Consider the following 20397-nt stretch of genomic DNA (forward strand, 5'->3'; position numbering starts at 1 on the left):
AATAGTGAAATGTTGACTTGCTACCTTCTTTGGTTTCATAACTTTTCCGATTTTGAAAACATGACCAAAATTTGAAGATTAATGAAAGGATTAACTAATTTTCTTATCTTAATAATTATCCTTTTCCACGCTATATAAACTCTACAAAATTAGTATCCAAAGTCACTCTTTCATCTTCAACCTCTGTACTTCATCATCAAAGTTCCATACTCAAAAACCATGGCCTCCACCAATGCTCTTCCTCCCACCGGTAGCGGTCTCGTCGTCAGCTTCGGCGAGATGCTCATCGACTTCGTCCCCACCGTCTCCGGCGTCTCCCTGGCCGAGGCCCCGGGTTTCCTCAAGGCTCCCGGAGGCGCTCCAGCCAACGTCGCCATCGCCGTCGCAAGACTCGGCGGCAAGGCCGCTTTCGTTGGCAAGCTCGGCGACGACGAGTTCGGCCACATGCTCGCCGGAATCCTCAAGGAGAACGACGTGAGATCCGACGGGATCAACTTCGACCAGGGTGCGCGCACTGCGCTCGCGTTCGTGACTCTACGCGCCGACGGAGAGCGTGAGTTCATGTTCTACAGAAACCCCAGCGCCGACATGCTCCTCACGCCTGAAGATCTCAACCTTGAACTCATCAGATCTGTACGTAAATTCTCTCTCTGAAATTCTTCATTTTTTAATTTCTTCTTCTTCTTCGGAAAACTTGCAAGCTGTGGTATTTGTGGTGCACGCGCGTGTGGGAATGTGGGCTTTAAGGTAATGAGTTTTGCCGAGTCAGCTTATGGGGGTCCGCGAGTGGATCTAGTTTACCCGAATAACGCATTATGTTTTTGATAAATTAAAACTGAAAATAAAACCATTTTTCCTTTTTTTTTTCTAATTCGCAATCATATCAGATCGGAAAAGCTGGTCACGTGACGTGTCTCACGTGTTTTTTCTATTTTGGAAGGAACTTTTATGGGTTGGATAATGCACGTTGGGACCACTTTCTCATAATGGATCTCCTGTTTCTTTTCTTCAAACAAACTCAATACATTTTTTTTTCTTTTCTTTAATTTATCATTTTTTTCTACATAATAACGGTTTTTATATATGTATTCACAATTTTTTTCTGAACGTTAATCCCTGTAAAAAAAAAAAAAAATCAATTCAGCGCTTTTCAGTAAAGTTTGTCCTTCTAATTATTCTTACATTAAAGTACTAAATTTTGAAACTTCATTTTTACTCCAACTCTATTACAAACAGTTACTTTGAAAATCAAAACTTTTTATTTCTTTTTGTATCGATTTTAAAGCTTAAGAAAAAAACCTGTGATCTTTCTTTTCCGTGACTTTGGTTTAAAGTTAGCATTTATGTTTATACACATACTTGTTGATATTTTGAACCTTTGTGCTTCGAAAAATGAATCATAATTCAGCAAAAAAAAAACTGAAAATAATTTTAACACAAATTGCGCTTTCTTTTTGTTTCAAATTTTAATATTTTCAAGAAATTGGTCACAGATTAAACTTCGGAGCATCCAACTACTATTAACTATATACTAATCAAATATTTTATTTTATTTGTTTTTATAGATATCTATAACTATTTCTACTCACGCCCTAGGTTGAGAGTGGAGTTAACGAAGCTCATTTGCTGTCCTTTGACTAGAGGCGATTAATTGTTTTTGTCTCAACAGTACACTCATGGGGCTGCATGTAGTCCCTGTACGTGATCTCACGCGCCTGTTGATTCTACCAGAACCATTAAAAGTTAAATGGAATAAAATTTCGAAATTAATGCAAATAATGAAGATGCGAGAGTATAAATTAATGTTGTCTTCATAAATTATTCAATGAGTGAATTATATATGACATGGTTGGGACAGTGATTTTGATGAATAATATAGGGATACGTGTTTAGAGCTTTTGTTTTCAAACGGTGCTTAGAAGGAACCAACAAGTAGTTTTGTTGTTTTATTTGTAATTGTTCTTATCATTCATTTATCATACTGTATTGCATTATTGGTTTGGTGTTCCCGTCTGACAAAAATATCAGGGTTTATTTATTTATATATATATATATATATAAAATAAAAAAATAAAATCTGGAGGGGGATGATAGAGACCCTCTAGGGATTGCAGGCAACTTAAGATAATGGGAGACAGTTCACTGTTTGTTTATTTGTTGTTTTGTTCTGAGTTGCAGATGAAGGGCCTGGTTTACATTTTACAGCCTTGCAAACATGTTTATGATTAAAAAATAATAATAACTTGCCGGCCTTTTGCCATGAAGGTGTACGGCGATGAATTCATGAACAAAGTACTATTTTTTGTTGTCTTCAGTTAGTGTTTGGCAGTGTATTTGGTGATTTACATAAAAAAATTTGATTATGAAGCAATTAAAAGTTATGATTGATGTGATCAGGCAAAGGTATTTCATTATGGATCGATAAGTTTGATCGTGGAGCCATGCAGATCAGCACACCTGAAGGCAATGGAAGTTGCGAGGGAAGCAGGGTGTCTGCTGTCTTACGATCCAAACCTCCGGCTACCGTTGTGGCCATCGCCCGAGGAAGCGCGTCAGCAGATACTCAGCATATGGGAGAAGGCTGATGTGATAAAAGTGAGCGATGTGGAACTTGAATTCCTAACCGGAAGTGACAAAATTGACGATGAATCTGCTCTCTCACTGTGGCATCCCAATTTGAAGTTGCTCCTTGTCACTCTTGGGGAACACGGTTCTAGGTACTATACCAAGGTAAAAACAAAAACACCCTACTCTCTTTCAATTTAACTTCCCTTTCTGCATTTCGATTTACTTTTTGTAACAATCGTTCTCCTTTTTTTGCACAAACCAGAATTTCCATGGATCAGTGGACGCTTTTCATGTCAACACAGTTGATACAACTGGCGCAGGCGATTCCTTTGTCGGTGCTCTATTATGCAAGATTGTCGATGATCAATCCATACTTGAAGTGAGTGCTGCTTCATGAAAAGTTTAGAAAATTAATTTATTGTATTGTTATTACTGGTTTTGTATTGTCTTTAGTAGCATCTTAAGTTATATATTTATTTGTAACTGCAGGATGAAGCAAGGTTAAGGGAAGTGCTGAAGTTTGCAAATGCGTGTGGGGCAATTACAACTACTAAAAAAGGAGCAATTCCCGCTCTTCCCACAGAGGCTGATGCTCTCAACCTGATCAAAGAGGCATAGAAATTTTTAGTGCTATTATCTTTTGGTTTTCTTTATATATATTGTCTTCATCTTTTCACTTTTCTGCTCCTCAAGTTGCTTGCTATCAACTTAAGATGGATTTTGATTCTTGCTTTTCTCTGTTTTATTCCCCCCCTCATTCTGCATTAACAGTAATATCACATATGATTTGGGGTTTTTGCAAATGATTTCTTTCAAATTTGATATATTTGGTCGAATTAAAATTTGAGTGCTTATCATCTTGGCCCACAACTGCATCTTCTTCGGGACTTGAATTGTGTCGTCTTTTTATTGTAAAGAAGATTGCATATTATGTAATCTTGGTTTTTATAAATCAAACATGAGTATAGAATCAAAGTTTCGGGTCATCAATTGGTTCATTCAGTGAAGTAGTGTAGTTTAAACAATCTGTCTGGTTTACTACAATGGGTAGATTAATCTGATTAAAGATTTGTTTTTTTACATTACTTTCCAAATATTTTATACAAAATATCTTTTATTAATAAGCATATGAATATTAACAAAAATGGATATATTTTTTTTATTGACAGAAAAACGTAAAGGAGGGTGTGCCTGAAGCCTCGAAAACCAGGTGTCTTATTCTGTGATAATTTTAATTGGTTTGTGGTGTAAAGTAAAGCAATCCACCCAACCCACTGTAAAATTAAAATAAAAAGTGGAGAGATTGTGTCATAATGTAACAAACAAGGGCCATATACCCAAAACGACAGTTTACAATTTTTTAAATTATTATAATATCTAATATGCATTTATTCATTTTTAATGTATTTATTAGTATATATTATATAAAAAATTAAAAAGATGACAGTTGTAAATGTTAGTATACATTCAAATAACTTTATACTGCACAATTTTTAATATCATCTTAAAAGAATATTTGAAAAGTGCTAGCTATAATTCAATTTATAATATACTTTTGAAAGGCTAAAGTTCGCAGAAGCAATGGTAAAACTATACATTTTCTCAATTTTGAAACAAAAGAGCTATTTCGTTTGACATTTGAGAATTTAGATGAGTATCGATAATTCAATAAATATATTCAACTATATATACAAATAAAGTGCACCTAATCACTTATGATTTCGGTCTTCTTTATTTTTAATTATCTATTTATTCAACATTGCTTTCTAATGATTAAATGCTTAAGGAAAAAAAAAAAAAACCTTTGTAAGCGGAAGGAAGTGAACTTGCAGAATCATCAGAGAACCTTTCTCCTCCACTAACAAATATAGCTTCACGTTTATAAGTCATTTTGGTATATTTTGGAAAAATAGTGTTGGTCCAAAATAATAAAAACTATATTTGATTTTAATTCTCGACAAGCAATATTTTAAAGTTGACTTTTGAAAAAAATATTTTGAGTGTCATTAATCTCAAATGTGTGTAAACAAGTATTGGAAAATTTAGGATTTTTGAAATATAAAGATATATGAAATATGTGGTATAAATGATGTTATTATTTTATTTTATTTATGTATTTTTTATATCAAATATTTATAATAGTTCAATATTTTTTCTTAAATTTAAATAATAACTAAATCTATTTTTATTGTTATATGAAATATATTTCTAAAACTAAATGATTTTCTACAAATTAATTTAAATGAAAAATATATTAAGTAAATATTTTTAACATTCTTCCCTACTGAAAATCTCTTTATTTTAATTTTAAATTTTTAAATTTGATTCTTTTTCTTCTGATGTTTGATTTTATCTTCCATATTTTTGTTTGGAATTCTTGTTTTTCTTCTTTCTTCGATAGGATTACATCTTCATTTAATTTGATATTTTCCATTTCATTTCTTTTTCTATTAGCATCATTTTATTTGTCTATTGTGGATTTTATGGTACTGACATCGGAACTTTAATATACATTAGAATGTGAGTTTTTATCAACTTTTTCCACTTCTTTCTATTGTGGATTCCATGATAATTATATTTGACCTTTGATGAATATTAGAATGTGGGTCTTTATCTACTTTTTTCACTTAAAGATTAGAAGTCTTCAAGAGACATCTATGTTCTTTTGATTTTAATCCTTTTTTTATATTCTCTTTATTTGTAGCCAATTTTTCTTTCATCAAATTTAAAGCACGGCATTTATCTATGAACTCTGAATACTAACGCTATTTGAATCTTTAACCATATAGAGTTTGTTTTCAAAGGACATTTTATAACCTTTTTTCTCAAACATCAAAAATTAATTTGAAAGTTTTAACTACAATTGTTCCTTTAATTTCATGACAAATTGTTCTTCATTTTCAATTATTACTTTGTAATATTTCATTTGTTAAAGTGCTCGATCATGAGTCATGTGGTTTGTCCAACCATTATTTATAAGTCAACCTTTTGTAAATTTGTTGATTATAATTTATGATGACGCGAGAAGTAGTTTCTCCTCTCTGATTCATCCTCTACCATCTTGACATCTTATTAAGGATGTTGGGATTTGTGAATCTTTTTCAATGTTCCAATTGGTTACATTTGTGACATTTTGCATCTAGCCTCCACCAACACTTATGTTGCAATAATTATTTTCTTATAATAGGGATAAGATGAAAAAACTCATATTGTTGTATTTGTTTCTTTTGTTGTTTTTGACTTCAAGAGTACTTTGTCTCTATAAAGTAAAGTATTGTCAATTGTATGATCTTCTATCATATTTGCAAAAATCTTAAAAATTCTAATTTTGGTATCATGAGTCATTGTTCCTATGGGACTTGTAAAATGGAAGAATATTTCTCATAAATGGTATTAGAGTCGTTGGTTCATCATGGTGACCGACTTATAATGTTGTGATAAAAAATAACAACACGATATCATTACAACAACAACGACGGTATAAGTGAAGATCATACATGCTTTCATTCAAAGGGAAATGTATCAATGTAAAAGGGATTCATCCTTGAAAGAAAGATTGTTGAAAATCCAATCTAGGGTCTAAGTCACACATTAGATAAAAATGAAAAGGTTGAGTATCATATAAGTTAGAAGACTCATACATCTATTACTTTAATGTTTTTAATGTTTTCGGTTAAAAGTGGTGTAAATCTCTTATAGATTGAACTTAAGTCATATTTCTATAATCTCTCCCCAATAAACTATGAACTTGATTTTTTTAATTTTATTTTTTAAAAGGTAGTTATAGGGTTATTTTCGGTTCTTGATAAATAATCTCTAGATAATCTTTTGACCCTTATCTATAATTAAAAAATGGAAAGACAACTTTTTTTCTTTATTAAATTATTAGAAATGTCTTTAGCTAATCGTCAAAGAAGAAAGGCCTTTAGCCTCTCAAAGTTTTGAAGAGACAAGGTCTAAGTGTTTGATAAATTTATGGAAAGACAAAAGGTCCAAGTGCGTACCTGCAAATCGTGAACTGATAACGAAGGATTTTGATTTTTTTTATTTAAAAACACACAAAAAAAAAAAAAAAACCAAGGATTTTGATAGGAAGTAACCAGAGTGCTCTTTTTTCCTTTCAGTATTTAAAATTTGATGATACATGATCCTAGGACATGTTGATCCAAATATTGAAGCATCTATTTTTACAGTCTCCAACTGAGGTTCCTGTTATTTTTCATTCAACCCTATTAGTTTTTCACCCCTTTTTCTGCAAAAAAAGTTTCATGTAAGAAACCTTGATAATGATTCTTTTTTCCTCCTTTTTTGTATTCTAATGGAAAATAGTCAAAAGATTACCTATTAAATTGTTCAACATATGAAACCAAAACTTGTCATCTAACTAAAGACATCAAGTTGGATTTTCCCTGCCATATATACAAGTAATGTCGCTGCCAAAATTGGTGTTCGACACAAATATACGTATGAAATTAATCAGCCCAAAGATCAAGGAAAATTTAATCTCCTAAGATTTAATCTATACTATTTTTCTAAAATTAAAACCATTCCAAGCTCCTAAAATGAAATATTTATCAACTCCACAGAACTAGTTAACAACATACTTCATTACTCACAGTTCTATGAGAAGTATGCATACACAACTCATCAATCTACAGACACATGCAATAGTCCTCTTAGCCCTTAGCTTCAGCTGCATATTGAACAGTTCATTAACATCTCCATCTAGAATGCATATACAACTCATCAATGTACACAGATACATGCAATTATTTATATGATCATGTGTTCTACCCTAAATCAGGAACAGTGAAGTGTTCCTCATCATCTTCATCTAGGACTTCAATCCTAGGCTTTTTGTAAGACATGAAGGACTTAGAAGAAGCTTTCTGTGAGGTAACATTGCTGGTATGTGTCACTGGAAGCTGGGGAACTTCAGCAGCGGCTAAGGGTTCCTGAGGAAACTGTTCACCAAAAAGACCTGCATCTGCTAGCCATTCAAGCTCTCCAAACTCCAGAGACTGCTTCTGAGCCTGAAAAAAATCAATCAGTTCCAAACATTATAACAATACACAAGGGCAACAACAGCATAATTAAGTGACCTCAACAACTCCTTACCATAACCCTCAACACAGTTTATGGTGCAAATATGATACACATGTTCTTTAAAGAGAGTTAAGAAAACCAGAATCAAGAGCCGGAATGTACTACATAGAAGCCAACCAACCTCCCTTCTAATTAATAAATTAAAGGGTTAAATATGTTTTTAGTCCCCAAAATATGAAATTGGAATTCGTCCCTCTCTCAAACTTTGATACCTTTTGGTCTCCAAACTATAAAAATAAATGGATATAATCATTTTAACCTAATCGAGTTAATATTTTTGGACTTGTTACACGGTGTTTCAAGCATACATTTAAGTGGAGTCAAAACAGTACAAACAACTCAAACGATCCTAAAATGTATTTGACACGTAAGACAAATTCGATGCAGTTGAATAAAAAGGACTATATCCATTCATTTAGTGCAATGTGAGAGTTAAATTCTTCCCTCATAAACCTTAATCTCTAAATTCATAAAAATTGAAAAATAACTAACGTAGTAAGTCTTCATCCCTCACACCAACAAACAAAAATTTGTGTGCATATTTCTTGGAGAAGTTGTGTAACCCATAAGAGGGACGGACAACTTGAAGTGAAATTCAAGGTGAGGCAAGGCTGTATGCTATTTCAAAATGGATATTTAGAGATAGCAGAACAAAAAGATACCTCTCCAAATAAAGTCATGTTAGGCATCAGTATGAACTTTGACATAAAATGGTACCTCTTAATCATACTAGATTCTTTTATCAAAATCACTCTAATTTCTTAGCTAATACATGTAACTACAGTAGTGAAACAAAGCTGGCTTACTTTGTCTGGTGACTCAAAGTCTGTTAATTCCAACAAGTCATCAACTGCCCAAGATGATGTGAAGCTAGGCACTTGCTGAGAAGGAACTTTCACAGGAACTTCTTGTGCATTTGGATTAGATGGTTCCATGTGACCCTTTTCATTGCCTTTGGTGCAATTAGAACCCAAAGCCACCCTAATACCAGTAGCAAGAAACCGCTGGTGGTTCGCAGAAAGGCTTCCAGCAACATGAATTGGCTCGTCACAGTCTTTACACAAGAGTGCTCTGTCCTCAACACAGAATATGAAAGCTGCCTTATCCTACACACACATCACAAAGTTAATAAAATTATCCATGTTCAACACAGGTTTCAACTCTTATAACATTACATAAGGATGATTCTTTAACTTAAATAGTCAAAGATGAATGAGGTTTTGGTAGAACAATACATGACCATAGCATCTCTAGCCTCTTCCTTGCATAAGCTTATTACATCACAGATATCAGACAATTATGCAGACAAACTTAGTGCTTTAAATCACCAGAAACTTTTGGCTTAAACATTCATAAAGAAATACCATAGCATTAAGACAATACAGATTTAAATATAAGGTTTATGGAATCAGATTTTACAATCGCTGCTCATAAATGCTTTGATGTTTTCATAAACACCCTCTGCCGGAAGAAATTCTCATGTGCCATGACAGTAATTGACAAAATCAAAAGCATAACCATGCATGCCAAACAGATTCAATTTAACAGAGCTTAGATCTGGTCTTCTTTGTGACATACATATCTGTGTTTGATATCCTATATATCCCTGTTGCTTCTCATATGAAACAAACACACACCAAAATTCTTGGCAAAATCAAACAAATCCATCCCTCCAAGTATAACGATTTGTGAGAGTATTTGATGATATCATAAAAGTAGAAAAAAAGTGAAGAATTATAAGTACCTGACATATGTCACATCTGGGAAGCTTGTTTGATAAACATTGAAGAAGAAGCCTCTGATGCTTGCTTGCAAGCTTGTTTGCAGCATGAACTTCAACATCACATTTGGCACACAAAACTGCCTCATCTGCGCAACAAATCACTGTTGCCGGGGCTTTCTCACACACATCACACTGAATTTTCATGTTCTTCGTAGCAGTGTCTCTTCTCTCACTTTCTTCACGAAATGGGGTTCAGAAAAACACCATGCCAATATCAATATCCGCACAAAACAGGAGAACCTAGTAATGTGAACAGCTTTATCTGTTCTGAGCCAAGAATATGAGTAAAAAAGGTTAAATCAAGTTGAAGATGAACACAAAAAGGGGATCGAAAACAAAAGATAGCATTCACAGTGACAGTGCTAAGTAATTAATGCAGAGAGAAAATGTTTGGCCATGGAAAAGGAAGTGACTGGAGGAGGGTACAGTTGGTGAAATGGTGATGAAAAAATGGAGATTTCGTGAGATCTTACGTATGAGAATAATGAAGAGTGGGGTCAGCTTGCCATGCGTGTGGCTGTGGAAGTTCCACATCGAACGCGTCAAGTTGGAGTTTAAGATATTCTTATGTGTGGTCATTGTCCTACAATTGCTGACTGTGACTTTCATGTTCTGCAAAATGAACAAAAGGGAATGCATCTAATTCTAATCAATACATAATTACATGACAAAAAAATTACGTGGTTACACCTCGATTTGAAGGTGTATAAATCAACCAGGGGTGTATACTTAGTAATAGATTCCAACCTCATATTGATGTTGTTTTCACTTAAATCTCTGAACACAGAAATGATGAAACCAAAACTACTTTTATTTTATAAAATGTTTAACACAAAAAGAAAAAATGACAGAGACCACACAAAAGAAAAATGGTAGTAATAAAACAATGTAAGAGATAAACAAGAATAATATAGATAGTGATGGACTTAAAGTTTTTAAGCTTATCCATAGTGTTGTTTTTTCATCAACAATATATATATATATTTTTTTACCACAGATATTAACTTCTGCAAAACCTAACAGATCATAATTTTTTTTGAAAAATTATTTGTTGACAAACTTTCTATAAATAAAATAAAATAGATTAATTTTTTTATTTTTTTAATCAAAATAAAATAATAAAGTAGTATATTTTTTACTCAAAATATTAATTTCTCAATCTTTGTTAAAATTTTGTTTGTGAAACTATCATTACCTTTTTCTTTTTTCTTTTCACTTTCAATTCAACTATCTTTTGTTATGCTTCACCTCCCACCAAAACGAAAGTTTGAAATTAAAGAAATCAATCTCACAATATGACAAGCACCATTTTTTATTTATTTTTTCTAAATTAGGAACTAAAAGGGTTAAATTAATTTACAAATTTTGTATTATCTTTAATGTTGATTTAATGAATTTAAGTCTTGATCAAATCAGGAAAAGTAAAAGACCATCTTACATTAATAGTTAATAAATAAATTATTTTTTGATTTGATTTAGAGGGTAGTACTTATCATTTCCTTGTAGTTGTGAGTTCGTGACACAACATATATGAGGTTTTTCTAATGGGAAAATCTAATTTGATCACTATAAAACCCTTCTTGCATCTGTAATTTTAATTAAATTGTTTTTTTAATCGGTTTTATATAATATCATCTTTTATTTTGTCTCTTTCGAGTTTTATTATGCATTATTGTCATCTTTAGAGTTTGAATAATTTTTTTTACGTCAAATTTCGTCTCTTCCAGGTTCTATCATCGCATTATGAAAAATAATAATAGCTTTAAATGTTATTTAGGTTTTAAAGATTATAGTCCGCTTAAATTTTGTCTTTTTGAAAAACAAATGAAAAATTAAGAAAGGAAAACATATTTAAATTGTTCAAAACTCAAAAGGATGTGAAACGATTGGGCCGGAAATTTTTTTTCCAGAGTCAAGGTATAAGGAAAATAAAGGTTCATTTTTAAAACAACCTTTTCATTTCCCTTGAAAAAAATTGAAAGATTAAGAAATCGTTTTCCAAAATTTTTTTTCATTTTCGCAATTGATTGATGTTAATGTTCTTTCCTCATATTACTGTACACACGGGACATTTCATGACAAGTAAAGAAGGCTTTTCATGATGATTATTTTGACATCATAATTGCACACGACATAAAAAAATGTGTCTTTTTGTATGACACTCCGAAAACCTACCATGGTAAATATGGCCTATTATATTAGGTGGTATTGCATTGATATGCGAGACATGAAAAATTGACTTACTATATCATATATTATCCAATCAATTTATTAGATCTATTATATCGAATATTTTTATATTTGACAAAAGTGATTTTTTTTAATTAAGATAATATTGTTAAAGTCAATTATCATATATAAAATATTATTTATTTTATAATTTGAAGTTTTATCACAGTTTTATTTTTAAAACACACTATTAATTTTTTAATTACATCATGTATTTGGATGCTCAATTTTTAACATTTTGTTGGTTTCAAGTTGAGTTACGATAGATTTGTGAGTTTTTTTTTTTTTTTTGGATCAGCTTATATAAGCGAAAATGTGAGCGCGATGCAGAGAAAGTGAAAACTTAGTGCTTCTCAATTTTGAAGAGAAACGCAAGGAAATTGTAATCATTGATGCAATGTCCTAATTGCCTTCGTTTTTTAGATCTAATAAAAAACTTCGCACTTGAAGAAAATCGATTATGAGTACCTAGAGAATCAATTCTCTTCTTTCTGATTTTCAAATAATCAATTATTATCTTTCATTAACTCATGGAGAATATATTCTCTTGCTTATCCATTATTCGACTATAGACATTGGTTAGGAGTGTCAAAATGAACTAAGTCTGAAAAATGAGTCCGCTAGCTCGCTAAAAAAAAGGTGGGCCGAATTGAAGTTTTCAACTCGTCAAGTCATTTTGGACCAACTCAATAACTCACTTCTTTTATTTTAACATTAAAATAAAAAGTAATTTAAAAGTTAACTTTTGTGTATTTTATTTTTTTAAAGATGTAAATATACAATAATATTATACTTTAAATCATTATCATTTACAAATTAAATTCCAATTATTACTTATAATAAAGTAATTTAACATTTAAATGTAATTTTTATTTTAATTTATCCAATTAAAAATACTAATCATTCACTTAAAAGCTTAGAAATATCTATATGATTAAATATACTTTTAATATTTACTTTCATGTATATATATATAAATGATTTTTAAACTTTTAAAATAAAAAATTATAAAATATATAAAAAAAAGTGGCAGACTAATTCACCTTGTGGCAACACAAGTTGCAATTCCTAACCCGTTTTTGTGTGACAAGCCGGTCTACCGACTCATTTTTGGTGGACCAAGGACTAGACGAACCAAAAGAGGTTGGGTTGATTTGTTTTACCACCTCTAATGTTGGTGGTGCGGACAACTACTAGTGGTGGTTGGTTCTACGGTGGTCGTGAGAGGACCTTCGAGTGGAGCTGGTTCTCAAGGAGGGGATCACGTGATGGAGGGACTCTTGAAGGTGATGTCGACGAAAGGCAGATACCAACAACCATGCCGCCACTCGTCAAGCGAATGAAGAACACCTCATTACTATTGCACACACTATATAAATATATTACTTCATGTCTCTTTTCTTAACAAAAAAAATATTATATGAATAGTAATAATAATGATTATTATTATTATTTTAATGATAATAATAATAACTCGCATTCCATTCTAATTTAATTCACGTCGGTTATATTTAAATTTAAATTACATTTATTATCAACATAAAATGATAATCATTTCATTTTATCCATTATAACATTTTTTAAATTTAAGAAATCAATCACATCACTCAAACTTTTATCTCAAATATTCTCATATCACGTTATCTTTTTAATCTAAACAACTTCACATTCACATATTTTCCTCTCAAATTCATATCAATCCAAACACAACATTAAAAAAAAAAAAGTTAAAATTAACAAAAACTGAAAAATATGACGGAATAATATACAATCCGTGAATAGAGAATGTATATAAAGTTTTTATATTATACTATCTTTATTAAATCCTTTAACAAGTGCTTTATGACATATTTAAAATTAAATAAAATGATTTTAATAAAAGAGACTACATTAACTTGCTTTAACAGAAATAAATATTACATTAAAAAAAGTTAAAAATCATATTAAATAATTTCAATAAATATTCAGATCGAAAAGCCTAACAAACCTATAACTATATAAGGTAGTTTCTAAACTTTAAATCTTTCACTTACAACTTTTTAGTAATGCCACTTATGTTTGACAAAAATCGTCTTAAACGAAGAATGTATGGCCCATTTAGTTTTTGTGTTCTATTTTTGATCTTCAGATCCATCACAAGGGGATTTCATCCCGCACCCATATTTCTTTCTGCACCCCATAATCTTAGTAAAATAAGTTAGTTATCTTTTATTAAAATTTTGTATCCCACTTTTCTTCTAAGTTTGTATGAATTTTACCATTTGAAATATAAATTTATATTATAAATTATATAATTCAGGTAAATTGTCTTATAAATTTACATAGATTAGGTAATCCAAAATATAAATTTACACCACGAATTATCCAATTTAAAATGTATTTTGTATTTTTGATTGGATTCTAAATTTTAATTATAAATTATATAATTTAAAATATAAATTTATATTACAAATTGTTTAATTTAGAATGTAATTTATATATTTTTTATTATCTTCAAAATTTATATTTTGGATTGTATCATCTAAAATATAAATATAAATTATATATTTACAACCTGAAATATAATTTACATTCTAAATCATTTTTTGCATTACATTAAATAATTTAAAATATAAATTTACATTATAATTTATGTAATTTGAAATGTAATTCGTATTCTCAATTATATCATCTATATTAATTTATGTAATCTATATTAATTTTAAAAGCAAAATCATACAAAATTTGACTATTATTTATAACATGGTAAACAAAAAAACACCTGATTGAAAAATATAAATAGAATTTAGTAATGGTGCACATTTAAAATATTTACATTGTCAGCTAGTTAATTAAAATAGACTTATCTTATGCTTCTTTCAATCTCAAATATAAGATATATTCGTATCAGTAGATTTCAACTTATTTCATTTCATTTAATAATGTAATTTTAAAAAATTATTTCGTTTAATTAAGAATTTATTTTAATATATTTGATACGAGATGGTAAAATGATAATTTCGAAAGATATTTTTAGTTAGTGTGATTTTTCATGCATTCAAATGTCCAATATAATAAAAATCAACTAGTTTATTGCATAAAATTATTTTTTCTTTTGAAGAATGGTATTAAACTATTTTACATATTAAGAAATATTTTTTTTATAAAGAATAAAAGACAGCTACCGTCATATGATGTAACTTATAGAAAAAAAAAAAAAAACATTATATGAATCAGAAAACGCAGGCCATGGAAGGATTCAACCAGAATCGTCTAGTACCTCAATCAAGGTGAGCATTATTCTGAACCCTCCTTCTGCGTTTCTCTCATCACCAGACCCCTTTTTCTTCATTCAATCCGAATGCAAGAATCCCACAACTGTTACGCATAATTCAACTTCTTCAGCGTTGTTTATGAACTCCCTCAACTTAAAGACTCTACCTTTCTGGTTCTGTTCTCGTGCAATTCCTTCATAAAGGCTTCTGTTCCGTGATGGGGAATAGCTGCGCGATTTTTCATTTTGTGGGTTTCATCAATTTCTGAGATTTCCTGGAAATTGAAAAAAAAAAAACCCTTGGATTTGGGAGCTTTAGATTGAATAGGCTGTGTTGTGTTGTTTGATTGTGGCCCTAAAAGGGATTCTGAGAAATGGGGAAGCCTTTGTTTTACGAGATCTTGGAAAAACCTGCCACAAGTTGTATCATAGGATTATGCAGCATGATTTGGTTCTATATACAGAAGAAAAATATTGGGTATTCACAGGTGGGTTTGAGTTATGAGACCGCAGTGGAAGGGCATTATTGGAGGATAATTACTTCTGCTTTTTCTCATATTAGTGTTATTCATCTTGTTTTTAACATGAGTGCATTATGGAGTCTTGGAGTGGTAGAACAGCTTGGGCACTTAGGCCTTGGTGTTGAGTACTACTTGCAGTACACACTTGTGTTGGTTATTGTATCAGGAGTGCTGGTTTTGGCAATGTATCATTTGTTGATTCAGAGATTCAAGCTTGAGTATTTTCGTCGAGTGACAGCTGTTGGGTATTCCTGTGTTGTTTTTGGGTGGATGACAATTCTCTCTGTAAAGCAACCATCTTCAAAGTTGGATCTCTTTGGGTTTCTTTCACTTCCTATCAGTTTTGCGCCGTTTGAATCGCTTATTTTCACTTCGATCATCGTTCCTCAGGCAAGTTTTCTTGGGCATTTGTCAGGGATTGTTGTTGGATATGCTATAGCATGGGGTTTGATTCATGGCATGAGCAATTACTGGGCACTCTCCTTGTTGGGATGGATTATGCTTGTCTTTGTTTTTAGTTTGAAGAGATCTGGTGCTCTTGACCTAAGCTTTCTTGAGATTGAATCTGTTACCGATCCTTCCTTACCTTCTGTGAGGTTTTTGGCATCAAGCACTGGCAGAACACTTCAGATGAGTGCTTTGCCAAATGGAAATGTTGATATTGTCTAATGTTGAAGTCATATATATATATATATCTTGTGATATCAGATGTTGCCTTGACACAGTCTACATTGATAGCAATGCAATTCTAATTCTTCCAATATAGAATTTGTTTAAAGATGCACCAAAATCCCTTTTCAGAGTTTTCATCTTTAGTTTTTGTGATAATGATTGTTCTCTGATGCTGTATACTCGTCTGTTGAAGTGACACTGCTCGTTGCAACTCTGCTGCTACTGTTTGCCCTCTGTTTATTTTGTTTGCTCGTGGACGATACCAGTTGAATCTGATTCTATTGTGCTCATGAACGATACAATCATTTTAGTATATATTATTACCATTTTACATGATAAGTAGAAATTAGTGACTAATTTTATGGAATTGAAGTTGAAGTTAGTTCTACACTGCTTATGTGATCAGTGATTGATCACTGAATGATCTGGTTTGGTTTTTCGTGATTTCTGCTGTTTAACCACACAGCCTTAACGGTAGAATAATAGTTTATATATGCTAGAGAATTTAATATTCATCTTTATATGTCCATTGAGTAAATTGTCACATTGGTACTCCAAGTCATCTAAAGATTTTGAACGTTTAATATGGTTCTCTGTGGTGTAAACAATCCTCAACTTAGGAACCAAACTGGTACCCCTAGATATATCAATAAATTAAATTGATGTTATTTGTAAATATTGAGAAACTACATTAACCATATTTTAGGATTCTTAAAATTATACAAACATTCCCTGTTCTTATCTCTACACTTACCTCCTTTTATTGTTTAAAGCATATTACATTAGGCATTCTTTTTTAGATAACACTAGCCTTAAGTGTTTGAAAAATATTAGAGTAGATCTTACAAAGCAGGTTATTGGAAATGTTAGAAAAGCAGACGTTTGTGTAACTTCACAAAATTTCAACAGTGGCCGTGCAATTTACTATTAAATATTAAAGCAAGAAATAGATGTTTAAGCTAGCATGGAGATTAATATCTTGTTTGTTTTAAAATTAGATATAATTGATTTTGACAGGATTAATTGGACTATTGAGCATGATTGTGATGTGATCAAATCAATCTTCAGTCACAGAGTTACATTGAAATGTGCATTTTTTCAAAGGAAAAAAAAATGTGAGAATTAATTTTACAATATCAAAACAAATAGGTGCTAAAACAGCAGTAACTGATTTGCTGATATTGGAGCTGCACAAATCAATTGCTGATATTGTCTAATTCAATAAAGCTATATTCTTAATTTAGGCACAAATACATGAAGAATGCGATTTTGGTGTTTCTTGGAATAGAAGATGCTCAAAGTGAGGAATATATGAGCAGAGAATGTAATATGTAATTGACTGATAAGCAGATCCAAGGATAAGAAAATAGGATTGCTCATTGCACTGTTTTCTGTTACTCTGTCTTTCCTCTCGGCATATCCCCACCTTTCAACTGGTAAAAAATTGTAGAATTGCCAACAATTTATATCAACTGGCCTCTGTAATATGAGATCAAATGGCTTTAGGTTATACATGTACCAGACAGAAGGTGCTAGATCCAAGGTTGCAGAGTTCCACCTTCCACCTTGTTTTAAGCGTCAAATACAACTGAATTGCAAAGTGTAAAACCACAAATTAAATAAAATATATAGCTAAACATACATTGTCATTCCAGTTTGCGTGAAGGTTCTAATTTGTCAACATTACATATACGAAATTATATAAAAAATGTACGTAAGGCTATTCTAACTTTTAGCAGTCACAAGCACCAATTTACGTCAAGAAAAAAAAAATATGAAGAGAACTCCAAGAATCAAGATTATTAACACCAAGAAAGACAGCATACTACAATCAAGATTACTAACACTAACACAGAACGCATTACTGTTTTTATACAACAAGCTGACCAAGAAACATCATAATATTTAGTAAAATACAAGCAAAATAATAAGTGAAGCAGAAACTGGGCCATAAAAAGAGAATTCTAGAACGAAAATTGTTGGGATTGAATGTAATCAACCAACTATTTTGTATTGGATTTTATCTCTACTCCGAAACAGAATTAGTTTCCAGTTCTAGAAAGGTAAGGGGCTAGTGGTTGGAGGCACAAATAACAAACAGTTGAATTTACTACTTAAAATATACTCAGACAAGTAAAACTGTGCTCTCAAGGATACTGATTAGAGTGCTTACTTTCTCTCAACCTTTCTCCTTAATAAGGGAAAAATAATAATAAAAAAAGGTTTTGTGGGAAGTTGAGAAGCACAAGTCCGTAAGCTAAAGAGAATATTTTGTGGGTTAACTCAATGTACAAAGCATCAATAATAATATTAAAAGATGATCTCAACTCCAAAAACTCACCATTCTTTGAAGTCAGACGTTTTTTTGATCAACAGTTTTAGTATTTTGTGAGGCAGAGGTAGAGTCATTTTCTTGTGAACCTGGAAGAAGAATCTGTCCTATTGACTTCCACAATCTTTTAGATAAAGATCTTTGTAAAGTAGCAGTGCTCGAAACAGATGATGGCTCAACTTGTCTGGCTGAAGCAGGATTGAGGTTAGACAACCTGAATGCACCCAAGAGTTTTTCTGGAAGCTCTGATTCAACTTGGCTCTCAATAAGGAAAGCCAGATCAACAGTCAAAGTTGTGATATAACCAAATGCCAAATGAACTATAGCAGTTGCTACCATGGAAGACCCAATATCAATATCTACTTCTATGTAATTCTCTGCCACACAAAATTTACAGGTAAGGGCACGACCAATTACGCATATTGCTTGCTCCCCAACCGCTCTTTTCACAATCCAAGGACCATTGACAATGTTGGCAATCATCTTAAGCCTTGAGTTTCTGAAATCATCATCTCCTTTCAAGAACTTTTCGATCAAAGAGTCCCCAGTAATAGGCTCTATGTTGGTAAAATATGCCACCACACAGTAATTATCCTTGGTTGGGAGTTGCATATTGAAGGCCCACACAAAAGGTTTATCACCAGCTGGAAACTCATTATCAATGACCTTCCTAACTCTACTATTTGAATGCTTCAATATCTCGCCCATTTTCACCGAACTTTTAATCCAATCAAGTCCTATAGGCTTGAGCAGGTAATCACCAGCAGGAATCTTAACCTTTGTCTTAAAATACTCAGGACCTCTAACCTTGAATGCAGCTCCAGGAGGTGAAGCCCAACCATTTGAGCAGTTATTTGCATCAAGAAGTGGAATGGATCCTTCAGATTTTATTCTATCTATCCATTCAGATTTCATTGGATCACCAGGCCCGGCCATAGTGTTTACTGCTTCCAAGTAATATACAATACAAACTTACACTCTGAAACATAAAATACAAGGTAATATGATGTATGGGTATGTCTGCAGTCATAAAAAACTGCAATATATACATGCATAGAGTAAATAAATATTCGTTCCATATTGGTTGATGACCTAGAAACAAAGAAGTGGATCACCTAGAAAGTTTAGCAGCGACAGTCATGATGGAACTCCCTGAATATTATACATACCTAATTAGATACCGTTGAAAATCATGTCATTCCTTCAAACTTGTACGTGGTATAAGTAGAATAAATTGAACTGTTGGAACTTCTTAAACTTTTGGGGGATGAACCCAGGATTGGACGAAAGGTAAAGATTAATCTTTTAAATAATTGAGAAGCATTTAAGAGACTAACTTCAGGCATTGATTATCACACTGTTTCTATATTTCCATCACCATCATCCACATGATAGCAATGATTGAATTGAGATAATTTTATGATCATGACAACACAAATATATCTTAGAGTTGAGTAGAATTTGTGAATAAAATTATTCTAGAAATCATGTAGACTCCTGTGGTTGAATGTAGAGTAAACATGTGAAGTTTGATGCAAAGTCTTTCTATAAGTGCAATCTCAGAAGAACCCACCTTTTATAACTTCGTAAGCTTCAGCAACAACCAGATAGATATGATTTATTTAACGAAATATGGCAATCCAGCTATAGATTATGACATTAGTCTGTATCATATGCACACCAAAAAGTAATTGGGTGGTTTATGAAGAAAGTGAAACCAATGCCGAGACTTTTTCGAGCATGTAAGGAATGAATACGTTTATGAATCATGTACACGTACGTATATTCCAAATTCGGACATTTAGAAATGCAAACCTGTACATTAAAACGCAGAAGATTTGGGAACAATGAGGAGCCTCTGTAGAGCTAATTACATCTCAATTGAGATCTGAAATTAGGGTTTTGTGATGCAAATTTAGTATATATCTGCTTC

General features: G+C 31.8%; 4 protein-coding genes across 6 annotated transcripts; 2 read left to right on the top strand and 2 right to left on the bottom strand.

Annotated features, from left to right (window-relative positions):
* Positions 1–150: 150 nt before the first annotated feature.
* Positions 151–3970, top strand: LOC114170440 (fructokinase-2-like). Of its 2 annotated transcripts, none has more exons than XM_028055914.1 (5): positions 151–633; positions 2398–2730; positions 2831–2947; positions 3058–3180; positions 3738–3970. In XM_028055914.1, the coding sequence occupies exons 1-5, from the start codon at positions 220–222 to the stop codon at positions 3792–3794; spliced, it is 1044 nt and encodes a 347-aa protein (XP_027911715.1). In that variant the 5' UTR covers positions 151–219; the 3' UTR covers positions 3795–3970. The 2 variants fall into 2 exon arrangements, with proteins under 2 accessions (XP_027911715.1, XP_027911716.1); XM_028055915.1 differs by lacking the exon at positions 151–633 and adding an exon at positions 2005–2292.
* A 3017-nt stretch (positions 3971–6987) lies between these two features.
* LOC114169780 (B-box zinc finger protein 24) lies at positions 6988–9908 on the bottom strand. The gene is made up of 3 exons (XM_028055084.1): positions 9419–9908; positions 8481–8780; positions 6988–7601 (listed from the first exon to the last, which is right to left on the bottom strand). The coding sequence occupies exons 1-3, from the start codon at positions 9599–9601 to the stop codon at positions 7359–7361; spliced, it is 726 nt and encodes a 241-aa protein (XP_027910885.1). The 5' UTR covers positions 9602–9908; the 3' UTR covers positions 6988–7358.
* A 4970-nt stretch (positions 9909–14878) lies between these two features.
* On the top strand, positions 14879–16510 carry LOC114168214 (RHOMBOID-like protein 13). The gene has a single exon (XM_028052956.1). The coding sequence runs from the start codon at positions 15314–15316 to the stop codon at positions 16127–16129; it is 816 nt and encodes a 271-aa protein (XP_027908757.1). The 5' UTR covers positions 14879–15313; the 3' UTR covers positions 16130–16510.
* Positions 16511–17002: 492 nt separating this feature from the next.
* On the bottom strand, positions 17003–20397 carry LOC114170469 (protein ENHANCED DISEASE RESISTANCE 2-like). Of its 2 annotated transcripts, none has more exons than XM_028055957.1 (3): positions 20280–20397; positions 18474–19408; positions 17003–17720 (listed from the first exon to the last, which is right to left on the bottom strand). In XM_028055957.1, exon 2 carries the CDS (start codon positions 19398–19400, stop codon positions 18486–18488), a length of 915 nt encoding a protein of 304 aa, XP_027911758.1. In that variant the 5' UTR covers positions 19401–19408; positions 20280–20397; the 3' UTR covers positions 17003–17720; positions 18474–18485. The 2 variants fall into 2 exon arrangements, with proteins under 2 accessions (XP_027911758.1, XP_027911757.1); XM_028055956.1 differs by having other exon boundaries at positions 18474–19443.

Source organism: Vigna unguiculata, chromosome 11 (assembly GCF_004118075.2).
Source record: "Vigna unguiculata cultivar IT97K-499-35 chromosome 11, ASM411807v1, whole genome shotgun sequence".
Classification (NCBI taxonomy): domain Eukaryota; kingdom Viridiplantae; phylum Streptophyta; class Magnoliopsida; order Fabales; family Fabaceae; genus Vigna; species Vigna unguiculata.

What these genes read in the sequence shown, in the direction of transcription:
- LOC114168214 (XM_028052956.1), top strand. Translation starts at nt 15,314, where the DNA reads ATGGGGAAGCCTTTGTTTTACGAGATCTTGGAAAAACCTGCCACAAGT.
- LOC114170440 (XM_028055914.1), top strand. Translation starts at nt 220, where the DNA reads ATGGCCTCCACCAATGCTCTTCCTCCCACCGGTAGCGGTCTCGTCGTC. An exon ending in GTTCTAGGTACTATACCAAG is followed by an intron (nt 2,731 to 2,830) that starts GTAAAAACAAAA and finishes TGCACAAACCAG; the next exon opens with AATTTCCATGGATCAGTGGA. An exon ending in ATGATCAATCCATACTTGAA is followed by an intron (nt 2,948 to 3,057) that starts GTGAGTGCTGCT and finishes TTGTAACTGCAG; the next exon opens with GATGAAGCAAGGTTAAGGGA.
- LOC114170469 (XM_028055957.1), bottom strand. Translation starts at nt 19,400, where the DNA reads ATGGCCGGGCCTGGTGATCCAATGAAATCTGAATGGATAGATAGAATA.
- LOC114169780 (XM_028055084.1), bottom strand. Translation starts at nt 9,601, where the DNA reads ATGAAAATTCAGTGTGATGTGTGTGAGAAAGCCCCGGCAACAGTGATT. An exon ending in CCAGATGTGACATATGTCAG is followed by an intron (nt 8,781 to 9,418) that starts GTACTTATAATT and finishes ATGTGTGTGTAG; the next exon opens with GATAAGGCAGCTTTCATATT. An exon ending in ACTTTGAGTCACCAGACAAA is followed by an intron (nt 7,602 to 8,480) that starts GTAAGCCAGCTT and finishes GATTTTTTTCAG; the next exon opens with GCTCAGAAGCAGTCTCTGGA.